Source organism: Chiloscyllium punctatum, chromosome 8, assembly GCF_047496795.1.
Source record: "Chiloscyllium punctatum isolate Juve2018m chromosome 8, sChiPun1.3, whole genome shotgun sequence".
Classification (NCBI taxonomy): domain Eukaryota; kingdom Metazoa; phylum Chordata; class Chondrichthyes; order Orectolobiformes; family Hemiscylliidae; genus Chiloscyllium; species Chiloscyllium punctatum.
In genome coordinates, this window is record NC_092746.1 from 3,966,055 (window position 1) to 3,978,226 (window position 12,172).

Genomic DNA, 12,172 nt, shown 5'->3' on the forward strand with positions numbered 1-12,172 from the left:
AATTCACCACTGAGTCCTTATAAATTATTGGTAAATGATCGCTAATAAATAAGTGGAATAAACTACGAAAATATGAACTGCACGATTGTGTTGTCTAATTAACCACATAGCTTAGAGTCCATGCATGTTATTTTCATTTCAAATACATTTGGTTAGAAATAATGGAAAACGACATTAGCAAATTCGAGAACAGGTACAATATAGAAGCAGAAACAAATTACCACAAAGGGTTCTAGAAATGTTCTGAGCTAAGAATAATAAATGCAATTAACGTTTTATTGTTTGATATCATAAACGTTTCCGGACAATAGTCTAAACTTATTGCATAGTTTTCACATAAAAGGAAACTCAACATCTTATAATTCAATTTTTACCTTGTTCGAATGAGTAAGCGCGCGACAAGTCCCAGTTCCAACAGCTATACGGTTAATACTTTAAAGTCAATATTTCTCAAATTAATCACCATTGATAAAATATTCACAGACCTTACATCAAACTCGAAGGTCCCTGTTCATACGGAAGAATTTGGGGGATTAGAATATACAGGCTTCCTGAATACTTTCATTCATTAGGTGGAAATGACACACCAAGATAACAGTAATCACAAAAAACTGGTTGATAGTAACCCTATATTGATACAATAAAACGATTAATACGCAAACTCTCTTTTATTCAAGAATAATTCTTGAACATATTTTAGATGACACCAAATAACGAAATAATCTGTACAACTGTGCGTGTATCCCACTCAGTTTTACTACAGCGACCGTTTTGATTGCACGCACTTATAAAGCGCACCTTTGTGATATTTATCGACATTTGTAGGCAGACAGAACAAATCATGACTGGACTGAAAATACAGAGCTGATGTACATCGAGAGATGTAACACAGGGATTATGTGATACAATTAAAGTACATAGGTTGATTTTACTTAACGAAAAGTAGTCAATCATTACAAAAACTGTATTTGAATTATCAGCTATAAAGTAGAATCATACAGTTCATTTCAATATCTAGAATAGCAGCGTACAATACCTCTCTGGATAGATACTCCTTATTGATGATGTCCTGATCTGTGGATAGTTTGATACCAATTCTTGGAGAATACAGTTTACACGATAGTACCATCGTCAGTACTTTGGCGTGATATGACCTTCTACAGAATACCCCTACCTTTTCCAATAATACTGACGGCCTTCCTGGCAGCTCGAGACAAGAGGTTTTGTAAACAGTACATTTAAACCGGATGCAATGCCACATAATTTGCAATGTATCTGAAAACGACTGCATCCATTTCACACCCTTTTGCCAGCCAAGCAGAAACAGCCTGGAAATGAAGACGGTATGGTCAGTAGAATTTTTTTTTCATTTGGAGAGCTGTGAGTGAAAAACAAAAGAAAACAAACAAAACGGCAATGAAAAAGTCAATTCTCACGGCTTGCCTTTGTAAGAATTCAGACAGGGTCGTCAACGCGTGAATGACAGCACTCAGATTGGCTAGACTGCAACTTTCAACTTGACCTTGGCCTTTAGCCGTGTCTAACCCGTATGTAAAAGAGCTGCCCATTTGGTTGCTGCCATTTTGTAGTGTAATCCACAATGCGGCCGTTTACATATGTTTGTAGCACACAGACCATGGCTCAAACTTTCTTTTAAAAAGTAGATTGCATTGGAAGTTTCACTTATCAGTTAGATATGCAATCGAATGCTTGTTTCAATGTAATATGTCCTTTTTGGAAGGAGGGGCCGTGTTCTTTTAATTCAAGAATGGAGGATTATTGCGACGCCATGCAAATCTGATGTTCCAATGCATTTCCATTTAAAGCGTAATCCAGGACTTTGCAGCCGGGCTCATATTTGCGTATTTTATCTGGTCACTGGAAAAGCAAATGTACTTTTGAATGTGATTTACGTTCGGTGTATACTAACATTGCCGATACCGCGAAAATCAAACAGTAGCCGCTATATTAGATTCAAATTAAGGAGTTCCAGCTACTAATAATCACGGGGAAACTACGTATTGTTAGTCAGTGACAGTTCTACTCCAATACCAGTGACGTTATCACACAATCATCACTCAACTGCAAAATATATGAACAGTCATTGAATTAGTCCGTCACGCAATTTCAGACACATTAAAGAGAAACACACACACACGCACACACACACAATTCCCGATTTGACTTGTCATAATTTCTCTTCGAGGATTGGTGTTGTGAAGTCACCTCAGCATGTTTACCCGACAACAATCCAGAAAAAGATTGCGATTTTCAGTTGATTTTTCGACATGGAGGATAATTTATAAAAATTTCCAGATTCGCTGGGGAGACGCTTTAATCTCGCCATTCTATGGCGCGTTAGTCATCGCAGAATGTTTATCTTCCACATGGTTGGAATTCACCGTCTCTGCTCCAATAACGATGGTCAGTAGCAGCTCAGAATCAGGGCTCCTAAATCATCGAGGTTCGTATCACTTCCAATTTCCAAAAGAAGTTTGGAGGAACAGCGTGCAGCTGTTTCTCAAGCGACTGGATTATTCCTGTACTAAAACAGGGGGCAAGACGTTTAAAAAATGTACAAGGAAGGGAAGGGAGAGATAAACAGGAAGGAGGCAATTAAAGACGTAGTGAGAGTGAGAGAGGGAGAAATTGTGAAGAACATAATAGGAGCATTTTAATTGTAAAATGATTGTTCTAAACAGCTGCATTACCACAGCCATTGAACCTTGTGACACACAAGAAAAAACTGAAACAAACAGTTGAATGAAACAAGCTTGAAGGGTTTGTTTGATAGGAGCTGGTTATTATTGTATATATCACAGTACCTGGTATATAAGTAAGTGACTGAAATTGTACTAAAAATTATTATCCACAATAACCGAACAATGCTGGCTATATCTTTGCACTTTGCATGCATTTTCCGCAGTTACTGTGCCTCAGCATGCAATATATGACTGTGGGAAGAAGGTTTATCCCCATACTTTTCGCCGAATAACTGCAAATTGATTTCAAAGCCATTTAGAACAAGCTTAATATTTATCGATCCAATAGCGTTTTTAATAATGTGCTACATATTATAAAACCAATCATATTTATGCATTTTAACACATTTAACAACGTGCCAGCTATTGTTAAATAATTCACCATTTATCCCTTTCCCGTGCATTTAATTGAGTCAGGTACTCATAAAATCCTTGCACTGATATTTCAAAATGAAACCCGGTTATGAGAGTTATGTTCCCGCTCAATTTATTCATATTTTGCAGCAAGTAAGTCGACACGAATCGGCTGCCTTAGCGGGGGAAGTAAGAACGCTGACATTTATTTAAATACTTTTTGTATCAGGGCTGGCAAACGGCAAACAAGGAATTAGTGGATATCCTTATCCATCTTATAAATGTATTTTGATCCAAATGTGTCTATATTTGTGACTGGCTAGAAATGTTACTGTCATTATAGCAAGTAAACACATTATTTAGTCCGCATGAATAAGAATTCAAACTAACTGATTGTTCTAGAAAATGAGTTCCAATCTGCATAGTGATTCATTTCAATAAACTTTACTCTGGTGCTTAGTTTAATGGCACACATTATATCCAGAATGAAGAGATATATTCCCTCAAATAATTATCACGGCTTAAGAAATGTAGGCTCTGGAATAATTTCGGACTGTTCTATTGCATTATTACCATTTGGTTTAACGAGTTATGTCATGAAGCAATACAAAGGTCATACAGATGTTTCCTTTACACTATAAAACTCTGCTGCTACCCAGTTCTTTAAATTGTTAATTTCTTATTGGTTTCAAGTACCTGAAGATATTATTTATGAAGTGAAATATTAAAACAAAAGCTGGGCAAGTGTGGTTTTAGGCCATCCTAATGTCAGGTTTTGCTTAAGCGGCAAATTATTTTAGAAGAAAGCGCTTTGCGTCGGTCAGAAATATAGATTGCAAAAGGATGGATTGTATAAACATCTATGTAAAAGTAACCTCAGCTACAGGTACAATAATCAACTACACAAAAAAGAACCTCACTGAACTGCAATTTTTTAAAGGTGATCCAGCCTTTAATTATGTACATTATTCATCCTGTTACATGTAAATAAAATGCTCACAATTTTGATTTGCCTTTTTTTTGTACATGCAAAATACTGCCTTATTTTCTGTCTATGCACTTATCTGATGTTCATACATCACTGGCTTATTTTGCGCGCCGTTAGTCGTCAGGTATTTTAGTAAACGTGATTTATCCCAATTGCCCAATATTCCTTCATTGAACTAATGCAGAATCTACCTTTTTAACTCTTCATATATTTACCATCTACTTTGCATATCACGTGGTCGACTCGCAACCAATGAGGAAGCAGCCTTCAGCGACACTGGCGCGTCAATGCTGCTAAGTCTCAGAGATTCAGTATCTCTTTTCAGTCTTAGGGGCTTTTAAAACGGCCACTAGTCTCAATGTTGGACGTGATATGACAGCGTCCGTGATACTTCATCCCCGCTGGATCGACACAGTAATGTTCGTCTACGACAACAGTTTGGATGAAATTAATAAAAACATGGATGGATTTTCGGGAGGGAACTTTACAGCAAATCAATGCAGGAATTTGATGACCCATCCAGCATCCCTAGCTCCCAGCTCTGCCTACTCGTCGAGTGAAGTGCCAGCCTCTGGCATCGCTGAACCTGTCAAACAGTGCAGTCCTTGTCCTGCTCAAACTTCGTCCAGTGCCGCCCTTCCTTATGGATACTTTGGGAGCAGTTACTATCCCTGCCGCATGAGCCACCATAGCAGTATCAAGTCCTGTGCTCAGCCCTCTACCTTGTCTGGCTATCCTGCCGACAAGTACATGGACACGTCTGCCGGCGAGGAATTCACCTCCAGAGCTAAGGAGTTCGCTTTCTATCAAGGTTACGCGGGGCCATACCAACCGATGCCCAGTTATTTGGACGTACCTGTGGTTCCTACCATCAGCACTGCCGGGGAACCGAGACATGAAACATTATTATCCATGGAAAGCTACCAGCCCTGGGCAATTACCAATGGGTGGAACGGGCAAGTCTGCTGCTCGAAAGAGCAACCTCAAGCTACCCACCTCTGGAAATCAAGCTTGCCAGGTAAGTATAGATAAACACGAGTCTTTCAATACCGTGCCAAACTGGTAAATTGAAGGGAACAAAGCATTGCGAGATGTAAATACACACGAGTGATTGGTATTAAGTCTTTAAAGGATTATAATTAAGAAAGTATATGGGTGATGCCCCAGTACCAGCACCGCTATAGTAGCATGCAGTTAATGTTTATTGCCTAGATATCATTATGCATGATTTTCCATTATCACTTCTTAATCCTCATACATTTTCAAAATTACGTTTTTTTTGCCATATAATTTATTGCACCAGGTAGAGTCGAGATAATATCCCCCACGGCACACTCTTGAACTTGACTCCGGTGTCAGTTACAGTTTTGTGTGTGTGTTTTTTTTGACGACTGCTAAATGCAATGGATGGTAAGGTGTGCTTTCCTCTTCACAGACGTCGTTTCGCATCCCTCGGATGCGAGCTCTTTTCGGCGTGGGAGGAAGAAAAGAGTGCCTTACACCAAAGTGCAGTTGAAAGAACTTGAGCGGGAATACGCCACCAATAAATTCATCACCAAGGACAAACGAAGGAGGATATCTGCATCTACAAACCTCTCTGAGAGACAAGTCACTATTTGGTTTCAAAACAGACGAGTCAAAGAAAAGAAAGTTCTCACTAAACTGAAAAGTAACAGCTAGTGTGACAATTCCAGAGCCAATCGGACTTCATTTGAACATTTTACAAATTACTGATCTCAGCCTGAAGAGAAAAATCAAAACCCAACACGGCTCATTTTCTTGATGCTAGATTTTTTTTTCTTTCTGCCTGCTCGTTGCTTTTTCTTGACAAAAAAAAAGCAAAATCACACAAGCAAATATCTCGGAGAGACAATGTATAATGATGTTGTGAAAGCAAGCTAATGTTCGCCATAAGGGAATCATGCCCATCTTAACAAGAATCTAAAAGGGTTACTGTTTTGAATTGTAGCAAACCTGCTGGCTTAGTTACTGCATATAAACTCGACCATTTCAAAACAATAATTGTACCAATTGGATTGATATAGTACCTCCACACAAACCTCACCAAAGCACCTAAAGAAAATGTGTTTTGCTGGAAAAGGTTCTGGTCAACAAAATGCTAGAGTGCATGAGAGTTTTTCCTCAGGTAACCTATGGGATATATCGCGAAATATGAAATAAAATGTATGTTTACACACTACATTTTCTTTGGATGGGTTGCGCTATCTTTAAAGTTTTAATGTACAGGTAGAAGGAAGAATATATTCTAAATAGCAATGTATATGGGAAAGAAAATACGTACTATTGAAGCACTCTACATTTCGACCTATGTATATATTATGAGCATCCACGCTTTCGGGAATTAAATAGCAGACCAGATTGCCATTTTCTACAGAGCAGAAGAAAGATCTGTCTGCAAACATGGAACCACCCCCTCCCGTGTAAATTAACTAAATATTAAGTCTTTTCTGCCTGCTTGTTACGTTACCCACTTCACATAGCATTAGGCTTCACGCAGACCTAAGGCGCACAGCTTCCTTCTTAAAAATGATGACATCTGCGTGCAACTGTATTTTTTTTTAAATACTGCAATGTTATATCTGCATGCACCCTCCTGCTTAGTTAATATATACCAATAATAGTAAAAATAATTACGAATGATAATCACAAAATTAAGATGTCTCGCATTATTCTGCAGCTGTTTAATTTGTATACCCTGTTGTCTTTTTCATCTAGTAAATTACTTGCATTACAAGAAATTATTTCACGAATAAAATATCTTCATAAACACCAGCGTCGATCGTTTTTGTTGTTGTTGTTGAGAAACATGATTCCAATTAACAGCCTTTAAACTAAAATGTAAAGAAAAATGGGTCAGCCCAGATTTATTCTTGATGTCAACTCTGTCATTTCTTTAAAGGTCTAAAATACCTCGGAACCATGCTTTCGTACGTGGAATTAATCAAGGCATTTGCTGAGAACAAAAGGTATCTGAGAATATTCCCTGTTGTTTTTAATGAAAAACATTACTGCCAGCAAATGTGTCACGATTATTATGGTAAAAACGCTTTTCGGAATAGGTTCTTAAGTTTGTATTAGCAAATTCTGAAAGTTTAAAGACAATAAATTGATGTCCATATTCTGATTGAAAATATAAGCTCTCCCCTCGGTTTTAATATGGAGGGAGGGCGTTAGGAGGGGGGCTTAAACCTTGACCTTGACGAAAACAGATAGTCTTTGACCTTGACTATTAACCACTCATGAATAGTCATGAAATGCATTGGTAGAACAAGTGCGCCATCTACTGCTAAATCTGTGGATATTCATTTCCACGGGCCTTGAACGAGAGAGAGCCAGCAAACATAACTATTTCAACACTCAAAGAGCAAAGAGCGAAATGGAGCCGTCAGATGTCGGTCTGTAACTCTAAAAATCAATCTAACTTGTGGAAATGTTCAGAGAAATTACTTGAAATGCTCGAGTTGCAAGGACTAATAGGGAGTTATTTACTATTGCTAACAATATAACATTCAAAACCAATTAACAACTTTACACGTTCTATTTGATTTGCAAGTGGAAGGTGTCAAATCATCAGAAAGAAAGGACTATGGAACTATGTTTTGCAAATTGAGTTTTGCGGATGGTTTTAATTTTAGCCTCAATAAAATGACTGAAGAAAGAGTAACCAACTAATCAGGTAAAGCTGATAATGGTCACGTTTGAAGAAGTCATAGTTAGAAGGGACAGTTGATCTGCCTATAAATTGTCTGTTCACTTTTATGCTTGCATTACTTACGCTATCTCTGCCTTCGTGTCCTGTCTGTTTGTATCTGCTAATCTGTTAGGTTTGTCAATTCACTTTCATTCTTATATACTCCATGACTGATCAAATGTTTCATTTAAAAAGAAACAATTTCATCAAAGCTAAACCTTTTTGCGTAGTGGTATTGTGGAATATGGCAGCAATTAATCCGAGATTTTAAGAATTGTATTTATTTAAAAGTATACAGACCGCGTTCAATATAAGCATACCATGTGGATAATGATAGCTGATATATTTGTATAAAGTAGAGCATTTTATTTGCCTTTGCAGCAACCAAATATTGTAGCGATAGATTTTGGGAAAATTCAGATAAATTGCACATGCGTGTAAAATGTAGAAATGTGTTCTTATTAGTAGTGGCCACGCTAACCAGGTTCGCTTATGTAAGCAAGAGAATTTGTTACGTTGAAGTTGAAATGTGCAATGACCAGTCAAAACAACTCATTTAATTTTCGTTTGCGTCCTGTCTTCATACGGTCCAAGCCACAATCCTGGAATTGCCTATTGCAGCAATGAATCCTGGTTTGTCAAAATGTTGTGGGATTAAAAACTTGTACATTCGTCACATGACGTATTCAAACCAATCACACCACCCGCTTGTAAAATCCCGTGAAATATTTGTTGGAAACTGCTTGAAGAGAACCACCCACATTCTTCCTGATCAAGGCAGGGCTAATGATCCGAGATCATTGTTTTCTGGATGCATAGATTTGAAGTATATCATACGATTTCTATTTACTTGGAAGATGAAGCAATAATTGATCAGTGTTTTATTAGTTAAGAGTAACCACTTGTAATTGGTATGGCGAAATCAGCTCATTTTATTGTTGGAATTTGAGCCTTCCAAAGAAACTAATTAAGTGCAAACACCTTCCTTCAGCATGTTGCTTTTTTTTTGTCGTTCTTGGGATTTAAATAAAATAAACTTAAGGTAAAAGATTGTGCATAAGCAGTGAGAAATCAATGGCAAATTTCTGATTACCCGAGTCATTGCTTGTTATTAGTATATTGCAAGATAGAGGTGGAACTAAAATTAATGATATTGTCAGTGTTACCCTTCTGATATAAACATCGCAAAGCAGGAGGTGCAAGCAATTCAAACTGACATTCTATCGCATAATCATTCTTCTTTCGATTCCTCAAATTCTTCTGTGTCAATGATTCTTCCTGAAATGCGAATCTCTATTTACAGTAAATAAAAGAGCCTTTTATGCGTACAATGGCGATCACGCGCGATTAAACTAGTTTACTGTAAAAACAATAATGCATTTGCATCATTGAATTTGGACTATGAAATAGCATCAATAATGGCCTCCTATGTCGTGTTGTCGGAGAGGCACACATATGTCACTTTAGAATGCCATAAGAGACTTAACATTTCTGTAGAATTTTACGAAACAGTGGTCATTCGAATTTGAAGGACTTTCTACGTTGAATCATACATAATTACATCATCATTTATCATTTCATTATGTATTAGAGAATTTGAAGGGACGAAGTCGTTGTCAAGAATCCTAGGCGCGTTAAGCTACAACCACAGTATAGTTTTGAATTTCAACTCGCCAGTCTTCATTTTTAAAACAATTCAAATAATCGCATCACTGTGTCTTTGCCCACATTAAATTACGCAGGAATAATTGTTCTTTTGCCTTCATTGTATGTATTTTTATGGATAAAAACGGTTCATTGGATTTAGTTAGCATTTTTTTTCACGCGACTGCAGCCTAATTGTTAATTTTGAGATCATACATCATTGATTGCAGAATATACTACAAACCACCTTTTATGCTTTTATCTCTCTTGCTAACTTGGTACCGTGCAATAAATTTATTTAAAACTTAAAATTTGATAATCGAACTTAGAGAAAATGCCCATTTCATGATAATGTGGATCATTACAAAATAATCTTTAGTCTAAAATGCCAGTTCTGGGCCCAATAATGTACCAACGGTTGCTTAATGTGAATGCTTAATAGTGGCCAAAGCCCCAATTCCGAATGAACAACAAGAGTCCTTTTTTTTGAAACGCTGTCTATAATTTTTCAGCAAAGTTTTGCCGGACTGACTACACAATTGTTCAATTTACTTTAATACTTGAAACAAAAGACTCTAGGGCCACGGTGCAAAAAAAAAGCCAATATTATTTGATATTTTTGTAATATATCTGCTTCCAGTTAAATCAGATACATTTGTTGCTTTCCTCTCATTCAGCATAGAATGCAACTGCACTACAATATTAATGTATACGCTTAAGGTTTTGGTGACAACAGGGAACGGAAAAAGTGAATTCTTTAGAAAGGAACACGTTTAACATCAGTGAGCAACTTCAGTTATTATGTAAAAAACAAAAACGGACCTGCATTTTTAGAAGTGAAGTCACACTTTAAAAAAGAAATGGTATACAGGCGACGTCATTGTGCACCTTCAAACGTTACATTTACAGATGACCTGCTAAACTGTAGACACAAATATTACTTATGTGCGCACACATTAATAGAAGTGTACAAATGTAAGCGTATAATGAACTGGGGAAATCCATATATGTAGATTTCACATACGAAACGAATTTATTTAATATCCCTACCTATACATATTTCTACCCAGACTTATATGTGTGTGCACTCAAACACGCATACGATATTAAGCTTATAATAGTTGTGATAATGCTTGGGGCATGTAATACTGCAAACCATTCTGAGTACGTCATCTTTCATTTCTATCTGAGTAACAAGTGTTGAATTTTCAAACTGACACAAGGCATAATTAACCTATCACCTAATAGATTTGACTATATTTAGCGGTGGAATATATTTCATCTGTCCGAAATTTTTAAATAACATGTTGCCATTGATAAATAATATAGAACTGCAGTATTTACAAAAGTTAAGTATATCTTCGGGAAATGTACGCATTTATGATTATGTGAGCATAATTCCATTTAACACTCTAATATCACACGTCAAAATATCTTTGAAATTGACGTGATACATTTTGTGTGATATATAACTCAATAGTTCCTTAAAATCACAAGTCCAACTGTTCCACTTAGGGCTATTTTAAATTGTGTACACATTAACATATCACTTCCAATTCTAGTGTTTTTGCATCTCTAGATACGAGATTGTATGTCAAGAAAAGCAAAATAAACTTTTTTAAAGGTCTTTATTACCTTTTTGGATTTAGCACATGTAATTTGTGAGGTCGACTGTGAATTTTTCAGTCGTTTGGATCTGTATTTTTCGCGCTAGCTAAGGTTTCCCGGTAGTGATGTTGTTTACTGGTTGGCCAAATAGCACAGGCCAAAAGATTTCATATCAACTTCGAAGATTTGCACTGCTACTTTTGTTTAGGATACGAGTTCGTCCGTGTATATTTGGATGCGAAAGCAGTATCACAGAGTGGCTTTCTCGTTGCCAATGTGACTGTTTCAAATACTTAATGAATTAACAGTAACACTTTAGCTTAGTATTTCTATGTATGAAAGTATAAACAGTTAAAATGGAAGTGTCTATGGTAAATCCGTGTAAGACTTTGTGGAAACCCTTTTTCAAAATGAAGCAGTGTATTGTGATGTGAGCGTTGTTCATCGTACTCAAAATATTTACTAAGTCCTACACGCAAGAAAATGTAAAACCACAATCTTAGCCACTGTTATTTGAAGTAATTTACATAGCTCATTAATAAAGTATAACAAAGAGGCTGCATGCAATTCATTAATTGCGGCTTTCATTAAAACGCAGTTCACTCCTTTTCCTCTGGTACACACAGGCGCGGTCAGTTTGTTGTTGACATTTAGTATAAGTTCGGCATTTCATTGTTATCCCATATGTTCTTTCAGCTGAAAGGGATTCAGTCATTTTGTCACATTGTAAGTTTAGTGGGCACACAGGCTACGTGTGTGGGTCCTGAATGATCATCTGGGAGACAACAGCATCACACGATGGGCTTGGAATATGTGAACTTGACAAAGATTAGGCGCAATTAGAAGACTCTCGCTTTTGCGTTCGGAAAGGTACGCCAACTGGGCACTGGATGGAGAAACGGCTTTGCGATTCCATCGCACCTGTGTATGCTGCGGTACCGGCCAATTTTGAAAGATTGTGGATTATAAAGCGGGAGGAATCTATTGATAAGGTGCAGGGGAGTGGTTCATCTTATTCGTGTTCCAGTTTTGCCCGCGTTTGAGGTGAGTACAGAGCCTTTTAACGTAGATAATTCAGAATTCCGAGCTGTGCACCTCAAGCCA

At 37.1% G+C, this 12,172-nt stretch overlaps 1 protein-coding gene across 1 annotated transcript; it reads left to right on the top strand.

The window, feature by feature from the left end:
* The first annotated feature begins 4,406 nt into the window (after positions 1 to 4,406).
* On the top strand, positions 4,407 to 6,868 carry hoxa13b (homeobox A13b). Its single transcript, XM_072575056.1, has 2 exons — positions 4,407 to 5,122; positions 5,540 to 6,868. The coding sequence occupies exons 1-2, from the start codon at positions 4,477 to 4,479 to the stop codon at positions 5,782 to 5,784; spliced, it is 891 nt and encodes a 296-aa protein (XP_072431157.1). The 5' UTR covers positions 4,407 to 4,476; the 3' UTR covers positions 5,785 to 6,868.
* Positions 6,869 to 12,172: the final 5,304 nt, after the last annotated feature.

Bases quoted from the DNA above. Each gene is read 5' to 3' on its own strand.
- hoxa13b (XM_072575056.1), top strand. From the start codon at position 4,477: ATGACAGCGTCCGTGATACTTCATCCCCGCTGGATCGACACAGTAATG. The intron at 5,123-5,539 runs GTAAGTATAGAT...TCCTCTTCACAG, and splicing joins CTGGAAATCAAGCTTGCCAG to ACGTCGTTTCGCATCCCTCG.